At 43.2% G+C, this 23,407-nt stretch overlaps 1 protein-coding gene across 1 annotated transcript; it reads left to right on the top strand.

The window, feature by feature from the left end:
• The first annotated feature begins 260 nt into the window (after positions 1–260).
• Positions 261–22,977, top strand: TOM1L1 (target of myb1 like 1 membrane trafficking protein). Its single transcript, XM_085077609.1, has 15 exons — positions 261–417; positions 504–588; positions 2,752–2,830; positions 8,616–8,765; positions 9,006–9,125; positions 10,611–10,718; positions 11,311–11,427; positions 14,246–14,379; positions 16,774–16,834; positions 18,211–18,328; positions 19,060–19,156; positions 19,605–19,665; positions 20,546–20,630; positions 20,915–20,987; positions 21,856–22,977. Exons 1-15 carry the CDS (start codon positions 360–362, stop codon positions 21,914–21,916), a joined length of 1,407 nt encoding a protein of 468 aa, XP_084933735.1. The 5' UTR covers positions 261–359; the 3' UTR covers positions 21,917–22,977.
• The last annotated feature ends 430 nt before the right edge of the window (positions 22,978–23,407 follow it).

Raw genomic sequence — 23,407 nt, 5'->3', positions numbered from 1 at the left:
CTATCGCCAGGGATGCCCCGATGAGGGAACAGCCCTGTCCCGGGGGATGCCCCTGTGGGACCCCAGCCCCGGAGGTAGCCCTGCCCTGGGGGATGCCCGGCTAGCCCCAGCCCCGCGGGGGCGGTGCGGTGGGTGCTGCCCATCCCTTCCCGTCCCGTCCCGTCCCGTCCCATCCCATCCCATCCCATCCCATCCCATCCCACCCCATCCCGTCCCGTCCCGGTCCCGGTGGCCGCGGCCGCACCTGGAGCAGCTCCGCCCCAGCGCAGGAAGGGAGCGCCCGGCGGGGCGGGAGGGAGCGGCCGGATCCGGCGGCGGGGCTGGGGCTGCAGAGCCCGCGGGACGCTCCGGCAGCGGCCATGGCTTTCGGAAAGGCTCCGCGGGACCCGTTCGGCACGGCCGTGGGCAGCCTGGTCGGTGAGTAGCCCCGCGCCGAGCTCCGGCCGCCCCTCTGTCCCTCTGTCCCCGCCGGGCGCTGACCGCCGCTCCCCTTGGCCTTGCAGAGCGGGCGACGCTGGGCTCGCTGCAGACGGAGGAGTGGGGACAGTTCCTGCACATCTGCGACGTGATCAACGCCACCGAGGAGGGGTGAGCGCCGGGCGGCAGCGACAGACAGCGCAGGGCTGGGAAGTGACCCGAAACTAAATAGCGCGGGGAGAAAACAGCTTGGGTTCCCGAGGAAAAGCTTTGCCTGTCGCGGAGCCGTCGGGGCTTTGAGGGGTTGGACTCGGGAGTTTGCCCCATAGACGCACGCTGGAGGAAGGGGGTGACAAGGGGTTCTCAGCTCGTCAGGCTGAACGGGCACCGCTGTGCTCTGCAAAGGCACCTGGAGAAAGGCTGGGAGCACTTGGGTGCCTCCAACACTGTTTAAAACTCTGGGGTTTTGCCTTCGCGTTCCCCAGCGTGCAGTGTCTGTGCCAGGCTGTGCCGCAGCAGGGGTGAGGAACCTGGGCAGCGGGATGGATCCGTCCCACCCAGGTGAGCAGGGATACTGTGATCGATCCCTGGGCACTGGGATCCATCCCACCCAGGTGAGCAGGGATGCTGTGATCGATCCCTGGGCAATGGGATCCATCCCATTCAGGTGAGCCCCCAGGGCTCCAGGACCGAGCTGTTCTCTTGCACTGAACAGCCACATCCAGGTTTGCTCATTCGCTTGCTGCTCTGAGCTTCCTTGTTCCCACCTGTAAAAGGGAAAGAAAGGAAACTTGTTCTCATGTGAGATCTGCCTCAGCATTGCATTGCAAGAACTCACTTCTGGCAGGGGCATATTTTAATATCAGCTGAAGAGCTTTCTCCAGGATGGTGAGGTATGGCTTGCTTTCTGCACAGGTGTCTTTTTTTCTGTATCAACTTTTCTTTCCTCTCATTGTTTTGGATTCCACACTCTCACCCACGGCTCTCAGTGCTTGGAATGTCAGTAATAATGACTTCCTTCTGGTTATTGCCATAAGCAACAGCACGCTCTGACCCTTAGTGTTCGTTTTTATGTAAAGTTTCCATGCAACAGAGCCTTTTTTAATAAACTGTTTCCTCCTGTGCGCAGCTTAGGCTTGCAGAGGGAACTCCTTGTAACTTCCTCCTAGACAGCTAGTGCTAGTCACAGTCTGTAACAGGATACTGGGAACAGCAGAACTGCTGCATCTAATTAGGCAAATAGTGATTTTAATGCAATACCCAGCTCCTGACCAGAGCATTTCCAGATGCTTCAGTGAGGGAAGCAAGAAGCAGGAGTGGAATTGTAGTACAGCTCTCTGCAAGGGAAACTTTTCTTCTCCACTCCCATCCATCACTTGATGCTCTACTGATGTGCCTGGGTATAGCATAGGATTCAGAAAAATAGAGAAATATCTTCTTTTTTTTTCTCATGAAGCAAAGCACTTCAAACTGAGAAGTGCAGTAATGGTAAACACCCACTTAATTTCATTGACTTTAAAATATTTTCAACAAATAGCCCTTATTTAAACATTGTATTTGTGCCTGTTGCCCCACCTTAGATTCTGGAGAGATCCTAAAGAGAGGTTAGGACATCTTGTTTATGTTGATCATGAGCACTGGGCTGGCCCTAATAATTGTACCCCATAGATAGTCCACATTAATGAGGCAAAACTACTTCCCACGTGTGATGAGCTCGATACCATCTTCCACCCTCTTCCTCCCACACAGATAGTTCAAAGATACGGGGTGTATATATAGAAATGAAAATGGCTGGGTTAGAAATGCCCCTGTCTCTGGGCTGGAATGGGTTGTCCATCCATCCATGGTAATTACTCAGAGGAGTTAAGTGCATCCTGCAATTAGAAGATGGGAAGTTATCCATGACACCCCTACTCCCGCGAGAATATTTTCTAATTGCATCATACATGAAAAATACCAGTCAACTCTTGATACAGCTGCAACTGATATTCCCTTTCATGGCAACAAAAGCTGGATAAAGAATTCTATTGTACAACAGTGGAAAAATGTAATTTTGGAGCAGACTTTGCAGAGGGGAGCAACCTTATTTCTCTGCACAGTCTCTGGAGTAATGCACAGTCTGCAGTAACAAACCTGATTCACTGCTTTGTTGCTCTAGTTCAGTGCTGAAGAGATTTTGCTGAAATCAGTGGGGCAATTGCTCTGGTTTTATGTGGGTGTAAATACAGGGATGGATTTGGTCCTGTATCCCAGGCAGGTATTTTTGGTTCTTGGATGAAGTTACGTACTGGAAAACTTCCCTGGTAACTTTTTCTCCTTAATTTCTTGTCATAGGCCTAAAGATGCAGTTAAAGCCCTGAAGAAGAAGCTTTCAAAAAACTGTAACCATAAGGAGATCAGGCTTACCTTGTCTGTAAGTACAGCTATGTTTATATTAATTAGACACCAAGGAGGCAAACATTCTAAACGATAAGGTGGCATGCAAATTACCCCTGACACAACTCTCCAGGATGTTTTCAGCCTTTGTTGTTTGTGTGTACAGCACTGCCACAGTGCAGATCAGATGGTTTGCTGGCATTCCGTGGATGATGCAAATTCTGGTTTGGGGTTGTTTTGTTTTCTTTTTTTTAAACTTGTTCTGTGTAAAACTAGCATAGTTCTTATTTGCCCCAGTGAGTGTCCCTCTGTGAGAGCCCCACCTGTTTGTGAATGACACAGAGGTTGGGGTATTACATAAAAGCTACATTTGCCCATTCTATTAGTCACCTTGTGGTGCTGATCTTAGTTCAGCTCAGCGCGGTGTGCAGCGGGGTGGAATGTGTGACACCTGCTTGGTAAAAGGAAATGTTATCACAGCTGAATGATAAACTTGAGGGAAAAGGTAACTGTGGTGAGTTAAGCAAGGCAGAGAGGCAGGGAGCTGGGTGAAATTCAGATGTTATGGCTAAAAGTTGGAGTGTCTGGAAATATCCTCACTTGACATAAACTGACCTCCAGAATCTCCCATTGCTCCTGAACTGCCCCAGAGTTAGGGGAGATGGTGTGATTTCAGTCAATTTAACATTTACTGGAGTATTTTAATGCAGGAAGTTCTAATACTGCCCTGAATCCTGAGTTTCTGCCTTGGATTACTCTTTCCTACCAACAGTGCAACTGTGACAAGACTCACATATTTTGCATTTTAAGTTGTTGAGGACTTTTGTCTTCCATTAATTGGCTAAAAGTATTTTCATCACCATTTCCTTTTTGGAGGTTTTAGAGGCCTGTCTGCATCACTCTGAGAACTACTCATGGCTTTGGTATTTGTTGTGCAAAATCATTATCTATATCACCATGTGCAGAGAAGTGATTAAGGAAGATGGGGGATGGATAGTGCCAAATTGTAGGTCGCTTAGCATTGCCCAAGTGTCTCCTGACAAGCTAGAGATGCAGATAATTGTGTTAAACATGTCAATATAAACCTTCAGCTCACTCCATTTCCACACTTCTTCCCTGGCTTCCTCCTGCTCTGTCTCATGAGTCACATTTTGTGTGTTCTGTGTGTTTGCAGGATGGAAACTCTGGGTTTGCACTGTGCCTGCAATCCCTGTCAGGTCTGCTGCAGCTCCTGTGCTGATTATCTGGCAGTCCCTGCTGATAACCCAGGCTTTGGGAGCTGCTCTTGGGTATTTATAGTGCAGATATAGCCAAGGTGACATTATAGCTTAGCTTTTGAGCTCATACAGGTGGGAGAAGTCTTGCTCCAGGTGTGTCCAAGGGAAGCTTTATCACACTGACCTGGGAGCTCCTTGTGTTGCAGATGGAGCATTCAGCAGGGAGTGCAGTGCCTGTCCTGTTCCAGCCCCTTTCTTTGTCCTCACCCACACCTGGAACTTTCCTGCCAGGCAGTGCCATCCTCTTGGCCCAGCTGCTGTTTTCTGTCTGCAGGTTTCTTCTCCCTGTACTCCTTAATCTTGTTTCTTTTTTTTATTTTATTTTATTTAAATAAGTTCCAGCCTTTCCTCTAACTCTTGCTCTTTCTGGCTTTGGTTCTTATGTAAGATCTTTCATGCTTTGCCTCTCCCTCTGCCCCTGGCTTCTTTCCTTTTTCTGTTTGGTTTTTTTCTTGCCATAATTTTAACATCTGTAAAACCTTTCCTTTGGTGATCTCATTGCTGGCCATGTGGGGCTTTTACCTACTTTTCCAAATCACTCTTCCTATGTGCTATATCTTCTGTTTTTATCTTCTTAATTGCCCTAATGAAATTGTTCCTGTTTCCCGTTTTGAAAGGCTTAGATTACAACAGCAAAACATTGCAAATGGAAAAGCAGAAACAATTTTCAATTCCTGAAACAATAGCCCTTCCCTCCCTCTGCAATTCTTGTCTCTTAAAAATTGTTTTCATCCCAGAGTTTTGCAAAAATAAGGCTCTTTTTGGATGAACTGTTAGTTGCCTGTATTTCTCACTCTAAATGTGGTCCTCCAGCTTTTGGGACTATGTCAGATTGTCTCTCCTACCTACATTAGGTACAACTGAGGTCTACAAATCACATTTCCTTTGAAATGCACTTTGATCCACTTCCATCTACTCAAGCTTGACATCCTTGAATTTAATATTTCTAATGGAGCTGCTTGAGGAGTTCATCCCCAGAGGATACCCAGAGAGTGGAGTGTGAAATTCTCCATGCAGGCAGCCCTGGTTCTGTTACAGGGATGGGTTAAATCCCAGCAGTGCCTTCCTCCTCCTGGCTCCTGGGTGCTTCTCTATTTACCTGGGGGAGGAAAGGCGAGTGCCAGCTGGGTGCTGTGTGGCTCTGGGTGCTCTGAGCTGCTGAGGCTCCTTTCTGTCACGTGGATGGAGGTGTTTGTGTGTCAGACCATGGAGTTGCCTCATGCCCAGCCTTTGATAACACCCAGATCAGGGCTGGCACTGCAGTTGAGCAATCAGAGGGAAGAGGATTAGAGTTTTCAGGCAGCAATCCAACAAGCTGTGTGTGTGTATGTGTGTGTAACTTGAGTTTTTATTGCTGGTAGACTTTGGATACATAAATTCTGTTTATGTAATGAACGCTGAGGCAGCTGTTCAGTTGCCTCCATAGATCTCCAGAGATCCTTGGTTTTGTAAGAATTTGCAGCAGTGCCTCAGTTCTGTTTCCTGTAAGGTCTTAGGAGCTGAACAGCACCTGGGGAAATAGTTTATTGAATGTGTCCTTCTCACTCAACACATTCAAAGCAGAGGGCAGAAATTTAAGTTATTGTTTCACTTCTGTGTCACGCTGTTGGAAAATATTTTAAAGGAAGTCATTTTCCCAGAGAAGTTGCAGATATCCCATCCCTGGAAGTGTTCAATCCAGGCTGGATGTGGCCCTTAGCAACCTGATCTAGTGAATGACAGGGGGATTGGAATTAGTTATCTTTAAGGTCCTTTCCAGCCCAAACCATTCTATCATTGCTTAGATTTAAATTTTGGAGGGTTTTCTTCCTCCAAGAATATTTCTGCTTTTCCTTTTAATCTTCTGTAATTTTCCGGATGCAGAAAAAAATTAGCATGGCAAATGTGGCCTTCAGATTTTATTTTGTTCAATTAACATTTCACAAAGCAGAGGATCTAAAAAACAAAAGCATGAGAGAGTCCTCCAGCTCCTCAATTAAAAGAGTGCTACTCAATTTTATTACACTTTAAGAAAAGGACATTGAGTGGGAGCAAAAGAAATGCAAATTTCAGTGTTTGAGGTGTGAAATCCAAAAAATTCAAGACTTCTGACAATTCAGTGTTTTTGAAATGCTGAACCTTGATCCCTGCACTGTAATTGGTGAGCAGCAGCTCCAGGAGCTGCTCATACCGGTTTGGTTTAAATGCTGGCCTTGGAAAGAGCATCCTGCAGCTCCAAACCTCAGCTGGGCAGCCAGCAGGATGTGCTCAGTGCAGCAATCCTGGGGTTGGATTAATGGCTTGTTCCCCCTGAGTCAGAAAGGAGAAGAAGCTGGGTTTTCTTGCAGTCACCTTAGCTCTGAGAAGTGTCCATCACAGGCTGCACCCCTTGCTCAGCTTTGGGCACCAAACCTGGCTGCTTTAGATGAGCAGGGAGTCCTGAATTCTGAGTCCTCCTGAATTCTGAGTGAGCTCTCTACTGATAGAGAATGTAGTTGACTTTCTGCTGTACTCACCAACTTCTCCCCTCTTTGTTTCTGCCTCACAGTTTGGCTTCACCTCTCTGTAGATGTCTTTTATCATTTTGGTTTTGGGATTCAGTGGTGTGAACCAGAGGGCTTGGATTTCCCAGTCTGTGCTCCTTTTTGCTCAGTGCAGATCTCTGGGATCAGCCTGGAGCACAGCAACTCTGTCAGTTCCAACACTTCTCACATCCTGTTGGTCATTGACAGGAAGTTTAATGGTTTGATTGAAGTTAATTTGCCACTTTTGTTATTAAAACATGTCTCCACTGAGTTCCCATTGTGCTGTGTGGGGCAGAGATTGCCTTGGCCACTTGGATCTGTTCCTTCCAGTGGAACTGCTTGGGATGGTGAAGTCCTATTTGCACAATAAATACCCATATTGAAATTCCAGTGAAAGGTATTATTAGCATGAAAGTGGCTTGTTCATGAATAGTCCAGCTAAAATAATTGAGTCAAATTCTCCTTTTTCTCATACCAGCTTAGTTTTACCCTGAGTGAGTGGGCTGGGCTGGCATAATTGAGTGGAGGATCCAGACCATTAGTTCAGTACTTTCATTCAGCTGGTAAATACTCAGTCCCTTAAGTAGGGGATTAATAATAGGGACTAGCATAACAAATTTCCCATGCACTGGGTTGAAAATATTTCACACAGACCATCTTTGAAGTACTGCACAGGCAAATGACTTGGCTTATTAGCATATGTTTCATGTACTCTCTATGAAAAATAATGTTTCGAGCCAAGATTTTTTTGTAATTATCTTTCAGTTAGTTTTTTTGCACAGCAGTCTGCCAGTGTCTCTTTGTTCTGCCCTGTTTTCATTTTGTGAGTATATTTTCTGGTCTTAAACCTGTTCTCCTGTAAGTTCCTGAGAGAAAAATCCCCAAGTCCTGAGGCTAGAAAATGAGTTACTAAAGTGATTTCACTTAGTCAAATGTAGTCTTCTCTGAATAGGAAAGTATATTTAACCTACTTTTATCAAGATCACAATATCATCCATTAAAAGGGAATATGTCTTGTCTGTTACATGATTCAGGGGAAGTTTTGTCTTGAAACACCTGAAATTCTGCAGCCTTTTGGTAATGTCAGCCCTTTGCTTTCACCTTTCTATCTTCCCTCTTGTGATGGGAGGGAAAATGAAGCTACAGTTGAGAAGGACAAGAGTGACCATTTTTCCCTCTGTGGGTCATCATCCATCTTCAGATTTGGGCCAGGATAGATGAGTTCTATTCCTGGTTCTGCACCTGATCTGACTGACCCCAGTTTCCTGTCAAGCCCCAGGTGGCTGGGATGTAATGGCAGTTTTGGACATCTCTTCTGTAAAAATGGGAGCTGTAATCAGCCACCTCTAGGTGTACAAGGGAGAATTGTTAGGTCCTCACCACGTCCTGCTGTGTTTGCCACAGTGCTTGCAGGGATCCTGCTCTGAGCATTGCAAGCAGGGCTTTGGAAGTAGACTCCCTTCATGAAGATGAATCTGACAGTTGGAACATTTCAGCTTCTCTGTTTCAAATCAATGTGACCTTTGAAACGCGTGGAGAAGTGCTGCTCCGAGATGGTGAATTTGTTCTTTCCCAGTTCATCGTTAGTCTCTCTTACAGGGCAGATTAGAGGACAGGCATTTAGTAATCTGATTTCCTTCTCCTGCAGAGCTCTTCAGAATCTGTCAGACCACGTACCTATGTGCTAGGCAGTGAAATAATTCTGTTCCTGTGTACAATTTTTTAAGCTCTGGGCAGATTCCCTGCTGCTAAGGTTCTGTGTGTTCAGGGAGTGCTGTGACATGGAGACAAGTGTGACCATGCTTCTCTGGTGAAAACAATGTCACTCTGGCTGGCACAGCTCCTTTGGACTGAGCAGACCTAAGAGAGCACCCAGAGAGCTGCTCTCCCCTGTGGTGACCTCACCAGTGAGCAATAATCTGTTCATATCCATTCCTACTCTTCCCCATAACTCCTTGAAACAAATTAAACCAAAGCAGTCAAGCTGTTGGGTGTTTTCCCCCCTCCTCTCTGTGTAACAGAAGGTTTTGTGTGTGTGCAGCTGCTGGAGATGTGCATGGAGAACTGTGGCCCAAGATTCCAGTCTTTGGTTGTGAGGAAGGATTTCTGCAAAGACAAGCTGGTGAAGCTGCTGAACCCGAGGTACAACCTGCCTATTGACATGCAGGAGAAAATCCTGACCTTTATCATGGTGAGTCTGGAGCTAACTGTGAGTGATCACAGTGTCTGTCCTCTGTGGTAAATGTTTAATGGTTTAATTAATTTAACCTCTTCCTAAAGCTCACCTTTGCAGCTGCTGTGGTTCCTGCTGCACTGAGTGGAGATATCCAGATTGGAAAGAGGGAATGACCTGTCTGTAGGACCACATGTTTTGAAAGCATTTGTCTGACCATTTCTGTGACTGTTTCTGTCCCTGGTATTTCCAAACTAGGTGTGGGCACGAGGTTTCCAAGGGATGGTGGATGTGAGCGAAGTGAAAGAAGTTTACCTAGAATTGCTGAAGAAAGGAGTGGAGTTTCCCTCCTGTGACACCAGCAGTGGTGGATCTAAGGTGAGGATACACCAGGACACTAAGAAATGGGATGTGTTAATTGTAAGGGACACAGAAGGTGTGTTTGATCTGAGTTTTTTGTATTTAAATGCTCCAGGGCAGAATATGACGAAGCTACTTAAGCACGTGAGCAGGAATCAGTTTCAATTATAACAGCTAAGATAACAACAAAGAAACATGACCTGTACTGTAGTTTATTTTATTTCCAAGTGTGGATATATTCTCAGAAATGAAGCATCTCTGTTTGGAGACTTTCAAAGATTTGTATGCTCTTTACTTGAAAATAAATGAGGGCTTAGTGCTCCAAACTTGTCAGCTTCTGAAAGCCTCAACAAAAATGAGTAAGGTTTTCACAAAAACAAATACTGTTCAGAATATGAGCATCATCTGTCTTTAAGATTAAACTGAAAGATGTAGAAATCTATAAGAAAAGATTATTGTCTGCATATCTCTCCAGCATGGCACAGTCCATACACAGTAAGTGTTCTTTAAGTCTGTGTCATAGGTAGTACTGTGTGGCATTTAGGACATTAAATATAAGTATGGCTTGAGCACTGTACATCAGCTGAAAATACAGTACCTGGTTTAATGACATCCTTCCCAGATTTTATTTTTTCTATTGGAATTTTCACAAGAGCTTTGGGCAGTGTGAAAGCCATCCACCGCTGGGTAGAAACTTGCAATTACAGAATTAGAAGTATTGTCCATAATCAGTGCAGACAGGAATAATTCAGATTTATCCTGAGTCTGACCTGCTGGTTGAATAGTGAGGTGCACAAAAGCTTATGTGTTTAAGGGTTGTTTGAACAAGCTGTGTGGAGAATGCTCTCAATAGATACTAATTTTTTTCCTCACCTTGAACAGTAGAGATTATTTTGTCTGCCTCATGTGCTTGCCAGTTAAAACCAGCAGCAAACCTTCTGTTTGTCCCAGCAGAGCTGAACACAGCTCTTAGCTCAGTCTCCAGGAAGTGAAGTGTTTTTTGGGTGTAGTGCAGGCTGAGGTTTGCATTTGCATGTTTTTTCAGCAGCCATTTCAGATGCAATGCAGGGGAAGCTTTCTCAGGCTGTTCCTGCTGTTCAGTCCAGGAGGCTTTTTAGTTCTCTTTCTGCAGAGACCCAGCTCAGCCCCCAGCCCTTCTACCACATTCCAAGCTGTCCTTCACTGCTCAATTGCAGTGGCACTTTGGGAAGGACTCTTGGCTGTTAGATGCCTCAATAGTTCCTTGCTAGCCTTTCCTTGAGCCATGCCAACTTCATCCAGTGATGGAATTTACTTGCAAACCCTGATTTCCAAGCCTCATTCCATTGCAAAATAGCCACTAGATTTCTTTTTGTAAATAAGCCTTGCTCAACAAATTCCCTGGGAGCACTGATGTTGAGGAAGCTCCTGCCCAGTGGCCTCACCTGAGAACTTCTCCTCTCTCAGCAGGATGCCAGATCTGTTCAACCCAAGCTCTGCCTTTTTTTTTTGTTGTTTTCACAGATTTCCCCCAGATCTTCTGCAAAGTCATCCCCATCCTCTGCCAGTCCTGCCAAACGTTCCTTCCTGCCTCTCCCCACTGGCCCAACGCTGCTGCTGACTCCTGAGCAGGTGCAGCACTGCAGGTTTGGGGAGGGTGGGTTCACCTGAAATGTGCTGGGAATGTGGGATTTGAGCAGCCTGGGGGTCACTGCAGGGACCTCAGTTCAGGGGTGAAGCTCTGGGATCCTGGGCTCAGGTTTGGAGAATCATTTATTATATGAATATCTAATCATGTTTTATAATGCTGTTATGCAGATTGATCAAACTTCAGAGATAAGCAAGAAAGCCAAATTTAGTTTTACATAAGGCTTGTGTGAAGAGGGTGTTATGAAAAGAAGGAAGGAAAGGATAGTTCTCTCCCATTCCTGCTTGCCCTGTAGGTAAATAAAAGGAGGAGCAGTACCATCAGTGAGTGGGATTAACTGTAAGGAAAACAAGTAGTGCTGTCAGGCTTAGATCTTACTATCAGGCTTGAATCTTAGTTTGATTGCACATGGAAAAGCTGAATTAATTCCATTCATTTTCATGGCATATTACCACAGTAAAATAATGTTAATTAGGCTGATGTGATAGTTAATGGGGAAGAAAGTATGAATTAGAGGTAAGAATCATTCTGCTTGCTCTGCTCACCCACACAATACTCTGCTATTGAATTCAACAGATTGGGAAACTGTACAGTGAGCTGGATATGGCAAAAATGAACGTGAGAGTCATGTCATCAATATTGAAAGAAAATGTTCCTGGCTCTGAAAACCCAGATGATATGACTCTTTTACAGGTACAGGGGAATTCTCTGGTGGGGGCTATTGGATTGGTTTGGTGGTCGATTTTAAAATAAGTTATGTCTTTTCTTTGAACATCTGTATTCAGATTGGCAAATTGAACCCAACAACAGGTTTCTACCTCTGGTTTTTCTTTCTTCTCCTTCACCTTCCCTTGACATCTCAGTTGTCAGGAAAGGACAATACAGCTTGCAATGCAAATTGAAGCTCTAGGGAGTTCCAAGGGCAAAGGAATTTCATAATGGAGGTTCTCTGCTGAGCATGTTCTGTCAAACAGCCCCGAGAACATTCCAGCTGAACGCAGTTGCCTTGTGGGGCAGCAGATGATGACACAGTCTGGCTCTCCCAGCCATCCTGCAGTTTGCAGAGCTGCCTTTGTTATCAGCAGTCCCTCAGAGGCAGACTGAGGGCCAGGCAGGAACATGAAGTGTTGGTTTTGTGTGTGTGACCTCAGAGGTTGGAGCTTGCTGTGCTGCAGAGGAATCCATGTGCTGCTAAAGTGTAGCCTGGAGGAAGTGTATTGCAATAGTGCAGGCTGGATGTGACAGTGAACCTGAGCATGTCCCTTCTATGCTATTAGCCCTTCCTCATGCTGGATTTTCCACTTCAGAAATTAAAAGTACAGTCTGACTTAAGCATTGCAGTAGTGACCTGTGTAATGGAAGTTTTTCCATTTCACATTGTCTGCAAGAGCTTAAAAAGCTTTTACCACATCCTTCTGTTTCTAACCTTATCTCCAAAGTGCTACAATGAGGAAGCATTTTTGGCAATTTTACAGCATTAAATGTTTTGGAAAATTGATCTAATCTTTGCAATCTTTGAGTGCACTTCCTCTGCCCCGTGCAGCAATTTTCCTTTCCAATGAACCCTTACTAGTTTAATATGCTTTGGCCACCTCTGTCCAGTCCATGGCAAGGTTGGGAAACAGGAAAAGTTTGTATTTCATTTCCCATCTCTTGCCGTGGCACTTCTGCATGTGGCTGCAGGGATTGAGCTGCCCACAGAAAAGCAGTGGATTCTTACTGACACTCCCAGTAATAAAATCGTTGGCAAAAGGCTGAGGACAGGGTGTGGAGTTCCCATCTGTGGGAGAGTGAACGAAAACTCATTCCTTTCCCTGTTGTTCTTTCCGTTCTTTATCCCCTGTGCACCCAGCAGTGTGAAACACCAGGCATGGCCAGCCTGTGCTTTGAACAATGTTTGATGTTCTCTTTTGTTTGTGGCGCTACCTGGACTGCTTGGATTGGGCTTTTGTTGTCACAGAACAAAATCCTTTACTGAAAGAGCTGCTTGCTCAGGCTTTGAGTGAGTTGGAGACATTGATTTCAGTCCTTCACATCACCTGGAGTCCCTCAATCAAAACTCCAGCAGGGTGAACTTGTGTTTTCAGTGTTTTCAGTTCTCTATCCTCATTAGTGGCCAGGCTCCTCCCTTTCCCCACCCTGTTTGGGACAAGGCTTAGGATATCAGATCTCCTGGGAAATAATGTGCTGGCCAAGAACAGGAGTTAAAGAGCAGCTCAGGATCAGCCAAGAAGAGTAGCAAACCTTTGTTCTGGATGTGTACAGATAGTGATGGACGTGCAGGAATTTGTGTCTGATCAGCAGCTGGTAAGAATTAGCACAAATGCATTGGAATCACTGATGATTGTTATTCCAGCTGCTACTCCATCCTTGTAAAACTCCTCTTTTCAGGCACATCCTGGAATGAGTGTCTCAATCTCCTTCTCTGTTATTGACACTTGCAAAGGAGGCAGTCTGCCTGTGTAATGGAGTCGTAAGAAATAATAATTTTTTAAAATGTGGATCAGTTAGTCAAGTGTGGAGTTAGGGAGGTTTTAAATGTATTTAGACATTAAGCTGGAATCCATTCTTTCATGTTTTATCCTGGCCTATGAAGATACAGTACTGAAAAGTACATCACTCTGCAATCCTGACACAGGTTTGGCAAAGGGGTGCAAAAATTCGTTTTACATAAATAATTTATTTACCTGAAGTATTTTTTGAGGAAAAATCAGATCACTTTGAGCATCAGAGCAATTTCTGAATAGCAGTGTGCAAATAGAGTCACTTTCCCCCTCCTTTTTGTTTCCTCAAGCAGAGCCAGCCTCCATTTGTAAGTGCAGTGTGAGGGGAAAAAAATGTTGGCTGAGTTAAAGTTCCTGTTGCTAAAGAATTTGTTTCTTTGAATGTGCAAAATCTGCAGAGGGCAGGAATATAAACAGACTGCCTCCTGCTTCACCCAGCAATAATGTAAAATTCTGCTTCATAAACTCCATCAGCTGATTCTGTAAGGTTTGTGTTACTTTCTCAGAAGTCCATAGATTAAGTTTTTCCAGACTTCCCACTCAGAGGAATAGTTAGAGCTGGAGACTTGTCACAGAGCACTTCTGACCTTCAGACTAATATTGCCTTTTCTCCAAGCAGACGTTGAACAGGATTACATCCAAGTATCCTGCTGAGTTTAATCAGCTTCAAGCAGGATCAAATCACATTGGCTCTACATCACCCAGAGGGGTTTTTGTTATTTTGCAATTTGTAATTTAGACTTTAAAGACAGATATATCTTCAGAAATGATGGTGGGTTGAGAGGCAGGGGTTGGGTGACCCTGCATTGCAGAGATCAAAGGCATGGACATTGTTCTATTTGGAATGAATTTCTATTTGTTCTGTTTGGAATGGTGAGTACCCCTGTGGTTTGTGTAAATTAAGGAATGTTACCTGTGACTCTGCAGTGTTTGAGTGTCTTATCATTCATTCCCAGAGCTGAGAGCCCACAGTTATGATGTTTTATATGTTTTTTCACCTCTTGCAGAAGCTGTACAAGACCTGTCGGATGATGCAGGAGAGGATCATGGAACTGCTGGTGACAGTGGAGAATGAAGATGTGATTGTTGAGCTAATACAAGTCAATGAGGATCTCAATAATGTCCTCCTGGGACATGAGAGGTAAGTGCAGAGCCTCTCTCCTCACATTTGGAATTCTACCTGAATAAATGCACTTGATGGAGAGATGGTTCCTATGCCTAGGGTTGATTCTCCTCACAGAGATTGATTTTATCCTTAAATTCAGAAAATAATACGGTTGCAAAAAGAGGAAACTATGTGTTTGCTGCCTGCTAAATGCTTCGTAAATGGTTCAGGAGGGTAGATGGAAAACCACTGGAGTGGAATAAAGCAAGTTATTAACAGCATAGAAAGGAAATCAGCTGGAGGCACACAAACAAAAATCGTTCTGGAATTTGACATCCCTTTTTGGTCGTGCCCAGTGAATTTGTCAACAGCTGCTACAAATCCTTTGATGCTGGTGATGGTCCTTATCTCCATTAAGTGTCTGTGCTTCCAGGAAAGAATACTTGTCCTCCTTTCTAAACAGCGTTGACAGCTTTACTGCAGGAATTGGCCATGGAGCACCTTCTGCCTCACTGCACGCCTAGGAGAGCTGCTTACTGTTCTCAGCTGGATTGCAACACACTGTTCTGCTTGTCTTACAGCAGAAAATGTTCCTTTCTGTCACACATGAGAGCCCAGCAGTGCTCCTGTTGACATCCTGGGTATTTGTCTGTTATGGCTCTGGTTGCATGCCTGGGTGCTGTCAAAACTGGAACAGTTTTCAACTCAAAATTCCAGTGTTGTTCCATAAAATATCACGAGTGTTCTCATGGAGAGTGCTCTGATTTAATAGGAGATACTCGTCCATCTTAAGTAGCTGATCTCTTCCTTGGCTAGAAAATGTTTTAGGAATCTTTATGCATTAAGTGCAATTGTTCTTTATTAAATTTAGCCAATTTATAGGATTTAGTCATCTTTTCTTTTTAATCCTCTCCTGAGTGCTGCACTGAAAATATCCCTCATTCTTCTAAATGTCATGGCACAAACTTTGGGCCTAATCATGACAACAATTAGTTTTCATTTACCCTTAAGTCTTATGTCTACAGTAGTCTTGGTGTATTTCACAGCAGCTGCCTTGAGAGAACTGTGTGCTCACTTCTTCCTTTAGAAAGTTTTTCATTTTAATAAGAAAAAAGGAATTCTGTTCAGCTTTTGTGTAAACCCACTGAAGTCAGATGCAGGCTTACATTTTTGTTACAAATGGTGAATGCTGGTGAGGTTGGGAACCTCAAACTGTGAATAGGAGCTTGTGGGTAGAATTCAGCAGATTCCTCACTAAAGTCATGGTGATGGAAGGAGTGAGGAATTTGGACAGAAAACTACTGTATTCTAGTACTATAATGTTGTGGTTTATATGTAAAAGTTCTTCCTGAGTGCAGATCCATTGCACTTCTGAGCATAATTATGAAAATGTCTCTGGGTAATTTTGTGTTGCAGAAGGTTTATTCTTTGCATCTCCCTCTGAGCAATGAGATGTGTAAAGGTCCAGCTGATTTGATTGAGCTGCATCTGCTCCACACTGTGTGTTGTCTGAGGAGGAGTCATTCTGCATTCTCTGTTTCTGATAATTCATGTGGAATCCAAATTCAATCCAGAGCAATCTCCAGATTGTGCAACCAGCAGCTCATGTGTGTAGCAGTGCCTCCCTCTAGTGTCTCTGCAGCTCTTTGTTCTTCCTGGATTTCAGATAAAACTCTGTGCTCTGCAGTTGGAAAGGTTTTTTTCCTGCTGTTTCTCCATGCAGCTATAATCTCTTTCTGGGCCTCCCTCATGCACTGACTCTGAACAGCAAATGCAGCTGGATAAAATCTCCTGTCCACACCACTCAGGGCTCCTGGTGCTGAAGCACAGTGACCTTCTGGATGCTCAGTGTCACCTGCCTGGGTCTGCTCTGCACCCAAAGCAGCACTGTTATCACTCCCAGTACATACACATTTATGCAAAAAAAAATCCCTTTTTTGTGTGTTTCCATTTTTAAAGAAGTGATTTCCAAGGCCTGCTCTAATGAGAAACCACAGTAGGTTTGTGGTTTGTCCTGGGATGGCATGAGGGGATGCAGGGAGATCTGAGGACTTCCTGGGACTCAGCTGGAAGAGTCTTCTGGTCAGAAGGGGTGAGATTTGGCACTGTGGATGTTCACAGTTACCAGTCTGGTGTGAGCAGAGACAAACCACCATCAGAGGAGCTGGTTTTGTTCAGGAACAAGCAAATGTGTCCAAATGAGATCCCAGGAACAATCAGCTCCTGTTGGTGTGGGGAATCCCAGCAGCACAGCCTGGAGTGAGAGTCACATCACCCCTAGAGAGAGAAGTGCCCCACAGACACTGCAGTGCTTGCTTGGTGCCTCTGGAGTCTTGTGAGAATCATCCTTGGAGTAAAACTGGTTTCCTATCCCTCTGAAGGACACCACAGGAATGTCAGAATGACCATTTCACTCTGCACCCCCGACAGGTTCTCACGGAACAGAGTTCGCTTTCTGGAGAACCAGAGGATCCAGCGGGAGCGAGAAGAGGTAATTAGGGATGAACTCCTGAACTGCAAACATCCCTTTGGCTTTTCCTTGGCAGAAATACACTTCTGGTACCTGCAGAATTGTGTTTCTCTAGTTGAGAGGTACAGGAGACAGCAGACTGACACTACTGTTACAGATTTTTTTTTAAGTCTCACATGTAGAATTTCATGAAAATTAGCATAACTAAAGTAGCAAATAATGTCAAAGCTAAGGGGGAAGCTTAGGCAAGAAAATTGAGGGGGAGATCTATTCAAATGGTGGTTTATTGCCTCTCCAGCTAAGCACAGTTATCTGCCATACACAAAATGAGAAACTATAGGTTCTTTTCATTTGTTCTCTGTTAAGCATCTAGAGACTGAAATATTGTTGCACTTTGACAATTCACTGCTGCTGATGGGTTTTTTTCCTGAGTCAAAGCTTTTTCTGAATTGTGAATAATGGCTTGTAGCAAATCTTTAATGGCCATCCTTTATTGATTGATAATTATGGTTGTTAATTATATTGCCCAAAGTAGTTTTGCACATGTTTCAGCTTCTGCTAAGCCATAATTGTGCAGTCATCCAGGACTTGACATGAAAATACATTGTGAATGCTGAAATACTGCTGACAATTATTAAAAAAACAGTTGAAGATGATCTTGTTTTCCTTGAAAAGCCATTATTACTACATTCTGGTTACGTAGGTGGATGGTTTTGCTTGATGGATGCACTGTTGGAATAGTTAAAAGCCCAAATGGTGCAGTCTGTGCATTTTTATGTTATTAAGGAGGCTCTGAGTTTAAAATGCATCATCTTTTATTTATTTTTCCTCTGGTGTGACCAAACCTGTATGATTCAAGCCTGTGGTTTTATTAAACCTTTGGGTGGCTACCTTTTTAATTCCAACACATTCACAGGAGAAAGGAAGGGAACTCTTTTCTGTGTCCTAGGAAACATTATTGTGATTTTTAATTTTTTCTATCCAAAATGGGACTGAAAGTAATCACTCTTCTAAGTATGTATCAAATCTCATTAAGACAAATCAGTAGCATGAAAAAAATTGTACAGGATCAATCATAAGATCAATATCAAACTTGTATCTAAACAAGTTCAGAATGGCTTTATAGAATTGAGTTCTTTTATTTTCTACTGCAGAACTGGGTTTTTTATTTTTTGAAACTGATCCTTTCTGGAACATGTATTTTGTTTTATCAGCTACATTTCACACAAAGAGACTCCTGATCTTGTCTCGCCAATTTTTAATACTAAGATTTTAAAAGTTTCTATTTTGTGAGAAGGGTACTTTGTTTAAAACTACGCAAGTTCCTTAACAAAAAAAAAAAAAAAGAAAAGCACCAAGAAAAACCCAAAACAACTTATTCTTTTTTAAATGTTAAGCTGTACAGGAAACAGCCATCTGCTCCCTCAAGTGATCTCCTTGGGCTGTCCATAGATTCTCCATCTCCTGTGTCAGCAGTGGTGCAGAGTGACCCTGCAGTGTCTCCTGCAGCCCCCAGTAAGTGGTGAATTCTCCTTTCCCTTTGCACTCTGCCTCCCTAAAACAAACCCACAGCTTAGTGGAGGAATCAAGGTGTTCCTTGTAAGAAAGAAAATATACTTTTTAAGGATGTTCCTTAAATTTTCTTAAAAGGAGAATTGATACATGTCCATAGGAACAAAAATAATGTAGTATAATGTTCCCTATAATTTATTTACAATAATCTTTTCCCCCATGGCATAGATTTGAGCAGTAGAACAGGGTCTGTTTTCTATTGCAGTGGGGCCTGTAAAACACTTTCTTAGTTTCTTGTTCTGTAGACTTGAAAGACAGAAACAGGAGTTTTTCAGGAATGTTAAAAAGACTTGGCTTCAGGTACCCTGAATTACTGTGTGCAGAAGCTCCTCGTTTACCCACTTTAGGGAAGTCCATATACTAAAGGTGTGAATTGTCCCCCTGGGAATAAATGCCTAGAATTCAATTTTAATTTTTACAAGTAGTGAAAAGAGTTTTAAGAGGTATCTACCATGTAGAGCTCTGCTGATGCTGTAAATAGAGAGATAAATATCTTGGATCTAAGACTTTTCAGAGTCATTAAAATTTTGCCTTTCATGTAATAAGCAGCAATTCACTTCAGCCTCTTTACAGGCCCTCCAAACAAAACTTTACTCTTTCAGTGTTCAAAGCACAAGTAGCTACTTCTGCATAATAATGTTGAAATCATCATTAATTATCGCTTTGAATTTCAGATGGTATATCTGCACACCCTGAAGATAAAACCAGGCTTCATCCATCAATTTACCCACAGCTGGATGCAGCAGCTCCTCCAAAAGCTCATCAATCCCTGTGAGTAGTCTCTTACCAAGGAGTGAGAATGGATGACAGATCCTTAGGGGTATTAGAGCTCTGTAATTCATCTCATGAATGTAGGAAGCTCTGAGGACACAGATTTACTACTTTTACATATTAGTCCAGTAAAACAAGTGGAAATTACCTCTGTGCTAGACATGGCTTAAGAGGGTTCAGAATACACTCCTGCAGCACTGTTTGGTCATAAATAGACATGAATGTGCCTGACTTTCTGCAGGGAAAGGAAGAAACACAGAACAGGTCAGTAAAGAGTTTAAGATGGGAGAGATGTCCTTGTAATTGCTGTGAGTGGCGTGCTGGCCCATCTGCCCATGCTGCTCACAGTTGTGACATACAGGAGAGACCACAAAAAACATCATGGAACAATCAGAATGAACAGTTTTGATCGTTTCTTAGTTACTTTGCATGTCTTGCTCTCTCCTAGATTTGCAGCTGAAGCACAAAACCATAGTTTGAGCAACCCAGCTGGACACACCTACAGCAATGTGAGTAGTACTCGTGTTCAGGGGGATCCTTGTTGGCTGGCAGCTGTCAGATGAGCACTGCTCAGATTTACCCAACTGCTATCCCAGAGGGGTACTAAAATCTGTTCTGTGGCACTTCTCCACCTCAGGGAACTTGTGACTTCCTTGGTGACCAGGTCAGCTTTCCTCTTCTACTACCACAGATCCTCATGGGGAAGCCTATTTCTTTGGGTCCAGCACAATCCCAGGGGAATTTGCACAAAGCTGCTCTATAATTTGTGTTTGACTTGTTGCTGTGTGAAGCAAGCTGAGATCTCGTCCTTTCGCCATTATGTTACTTTGGTGTATTTTTTATCTCAAATAAGATATTAAAAACCAAACAAACATGCCAAAAAAACCCCAAAAGCCCCCACAAAAATGCAGCCCACCAAAAAAGTCAAACACCTAAACCCCAAGTAGAGTGCAGGACAAATGTCATGCTGCAGAGAAACACCCATGGAAAGGGTGGAATGGAGAGAATGGAATTCCAGAAGGAATGGAAAGAGTATGAAGGAGCTTTGAGGTAATGTTGTGAAGGCAGTATGAAATGTAAAAGATGAGAAGCAGCTCCCAAACAAACATGCATACTCCTTATTTTAAACTCCAAATAAAAGCACAGTTTGAACCTGTGTAGTGCAACAAATTACACAGAAGTAAATTACACAAATGTGCTGTAGAGCACTAGAAGTTGCTTTGAAGTTTCTATGGAGAATGAGGATTTATTGGGTTGCTAACTGTTGGCCTTGGAATTTTACCTGCAGTAGTCAGAGAGTTTAAAGATAAGTCAGCAATTGCATAAGTTAGGTCCAGGCAGTTCTGGTAGAACAATCTGTTCATGCATTGTTTTGCTTCATGTCCTCAGCTGGCGACTCTTCTAAGCCCAGTGCCTCTGAACCCAATAAATCTGCAGGCTGGACAGACTGTGCCAAATGGACCATCACCAGCAGGTAATAAATACTGCAAATCACCTCTTTCGTGGAGTTATGTTTTCTTTTTTAGAACTTAAGGCCTTTACACAATGGCTGTCAGTGACTAGCAGCAGCCACAAGCATTGGTAAAATCACATTGCTCATGGATTCTCTTACATAGTCTGTCCATTTTAGCATTTAAAGCAGCTGATTCTGTAGCAGGTAATGTGCTACTTTCAGCAAGACACAAAAAAATAACGTGCAGTAATCATTCTTTAATTCTCATTTAAATCTGGATGTATCTTCCTGTCTTTGTTCTTCAGCTGCATCAAAGAGCAAGTCACAGTCACCTCATTACTACGAGATAATGGAATTTGATCCCTTGGCTCCCACTGAGTAAGTAAATTTTAAAATACAGCTTTAAAATTCTGAGGTTCCAAAGGCAAAATGGTTTGGTTTTTTTCTGAGAGTTAAAACAGACCACTTTACTTAGGCTGAGTTAACTGACTCACTGGGTCACCAAAGTAAATGACAGTGCATTTGTATCCTTTCTTCCAATATTTCTGGCATAACCAATTACGGAATAAACTGTAGTGTGCTAATTAACTGGCATCTGTAAAAATGGAGGAGTAATGCTGTGTCAAGATCTACTAAAATCTGATCCAGTGACATAGAAAGGTGAAGGAAATATGGTAAGGAGTAACCAAAGGAATTCCTGCCCACAGCAATCATATTTTTTAAAGGATGTTTTTATACTGCATATCAAAAAAATCCTCAATTTAAATATCAATTACAAAAGGGAATGGATGCTGGGACTCTCCAGAGGGCCAAAATACTGAGACAGCAAACTAATACAAAACTTAAGAGATGACAGAGCTCCCCTTTCTACCAGTAAATTGCAAAACAATTTGAGCTATCTATACAAAACTTATTTCCAAGGAACCATTGGATTCTGATGTAGGGAAATCTCAACAAAGCTTTCATTGTTTGTTTGTTTGTTTGTTTGTTTTTAATTAGTGCAGTAATTGCACAGTGCTGCACTTGCCATTTGCACTTTGCAGACTTGTTTGATCTGAAGTGACAGTGTGCAGAGGTTCCTCATTAAATGTACAGTCAGAGCAGCACCACAGGCTGGGCTCTGTTTCCATGGGAACCTGGGCATCCTGCAAGGGATGCCACACTGCAAACTTCGGGCAGGATTTCCCTGGTGCACTTTATCCAAATGAAATGTGCTGTAGGAGTCACCCTGCTCCTCTTCTTTCAGAGCTATTTATGAAGAAATTGATGTTGTGCTGAAGACAGAAGTTAAGAAGAGCACAGACTGAAGGTGGATGTGCAATCCTTTGCTGAGCAAGTTACCCTCTGGTGCTGGCGCTGTGCAGTGCTTCCTGGAACTACAAGTGAATAACACAAGAGGTTTTGCATTTTGACACAACAAATAATTAGTGTTGGAGTACTAAGCTGTGTGCAAGCTGAAGAGCTGCTTGGCTCTACACACTGACAATTTGTCCTCAGTGTTCAGCTGTGCATTCTTCAAGGTCACTTGCACGGTTATTTTAGTGTTTTGGAGGCCTTTAAAATGGGACTTCCAAATTCACCTAGGAAGTAACACTTGACACCTGGCACAAGTGGAAAAAAAAAAGACATTACATTCACAGAAACTGCAGAATCCAGTTTCTGTTTTGGCCTCGCTGGTGTGTTCAACTCCCTAGAAATCTATAAGGGGGTTTTGATATATAGGATTTTTTTTGTGAAATTGGGCCTCTTGCTAGATGTCTGAAGACACACAGTGTTACTTTCCTACATTTGTATCCTTAATATGGATTTTCCTTTTTTATTTACTTCCTGAAAACCCACAGTATAGTTGGATGTTTGTCTTGGGAAGAACCTAAGCTGGGACACAAGGTGCTGTCATCCCTAATTAACAGAACAGGAAAAAACCTGCTTGTTCCTGTGTTGTTGTTGCTTTTATTTACTCAGTAAACATTGGAGTGGGATCAATTATTTCTTTCCATGTTCCTGCCCTGCAGAGATTGTTCTGGTGAAGGAAAAGTTAATCATCTACAATGCAGATGAGCAATAGTTACCCATTTATTTTAATTAAGTTGTTTAACCCTGTTAATAACTGGTTTATCTTTTAATAAGTGCCTTATCTATTTTAATGCTGAATGTAACTGTGCACTTTAACAGGTATAGTTCTCTGTATTTATAGCTGATATAAAATTTGAGAACTTAGCTCACATTCATAGCAGATAAGCTAATTTTTTGTGAAGTACTGCATTTTAAACATTCCTTATGTTAACTGTTTAAGAGATAAGTTCTCAGCTGGTTTTGCAATTTTTGTAGCACAATTCCAAATAAAAGCAAATGCTTACTGAGACATAAACTCTCATCACTTCCAAGTTTTTCCCTATTTGTGTGTTCCCTGAAACACCAAATGTAGGTAGCATTGGAAGGATTTTAGTGTGAATCTGTGGGGTTTCATTGCATAGTCAGCCACTTTGCAGTTTGCTGCAGGACCATTAGAACACCTTCCCTCTATCCCAAACACAGCCTTGAAGAAATCTGGGGGTTTTGTAAGCTGAGGTGAAAAGGTGAGTTGCTTTACTCTGATTTTCCTTGCACATTTGCAGTAGCCTGAGAAAACAGCTGAAAATAGCATTTGAGGTGGATTGATTTTTTTTTTTCCTTTTCCCTCCAGCTGGGATGCATTGGCAGAACCCCCACAGTGAAGGGTAACAAATCAAACTGGGCTGTTCAGTGCAATCCATAATGGGTGATTGCTGATGGAAGCTCAGTGTTTAAAGCAGCAGAGT

Source organism: Lichenostomus cassidix, chromosome 18, assembly GCF_008360975.1.
Source record: "Lichenostomus cassidix isolate B80296 chromosome 18, HeHo_3.0, whole genome shotgun sequence".
NCBI classification, from domain to species: Eukaryota; Metazoa; Chordata; class Aves; order Passeriformes; family Meliphagidae; genus Lichenostomus; species Lichenostomus cassidix.
This window is presented reverse-complemented; position numbering and strand designations above follow the sequence as displayed.

Excerpts from the sequence above, each read along its gene's own strand:
- TOM1L1 (XM_085077609.1), top strand. The coding sequence starts at position 360 with ATGGCTTTCGGAAAGGCTCCGCGGGACCCGTTCGGCACGGCCGTGGGC. Across the intron at positions 589-2,751 it reads ATCAACGCCACCGAGGAGGG|GCCTAAAGATGCAGTTAAAG; the intron begins GTGAGCGCCGGG and ends TTCTTGTCATAG. Across the intron at positions 14,380-16,773 it reads GTCCTCCTGGGACATGAGAG|GTTCTCACGGAACAGAGTTC; the intron begins GTAAGTGCAGAG and ends CACCCCCGACAG.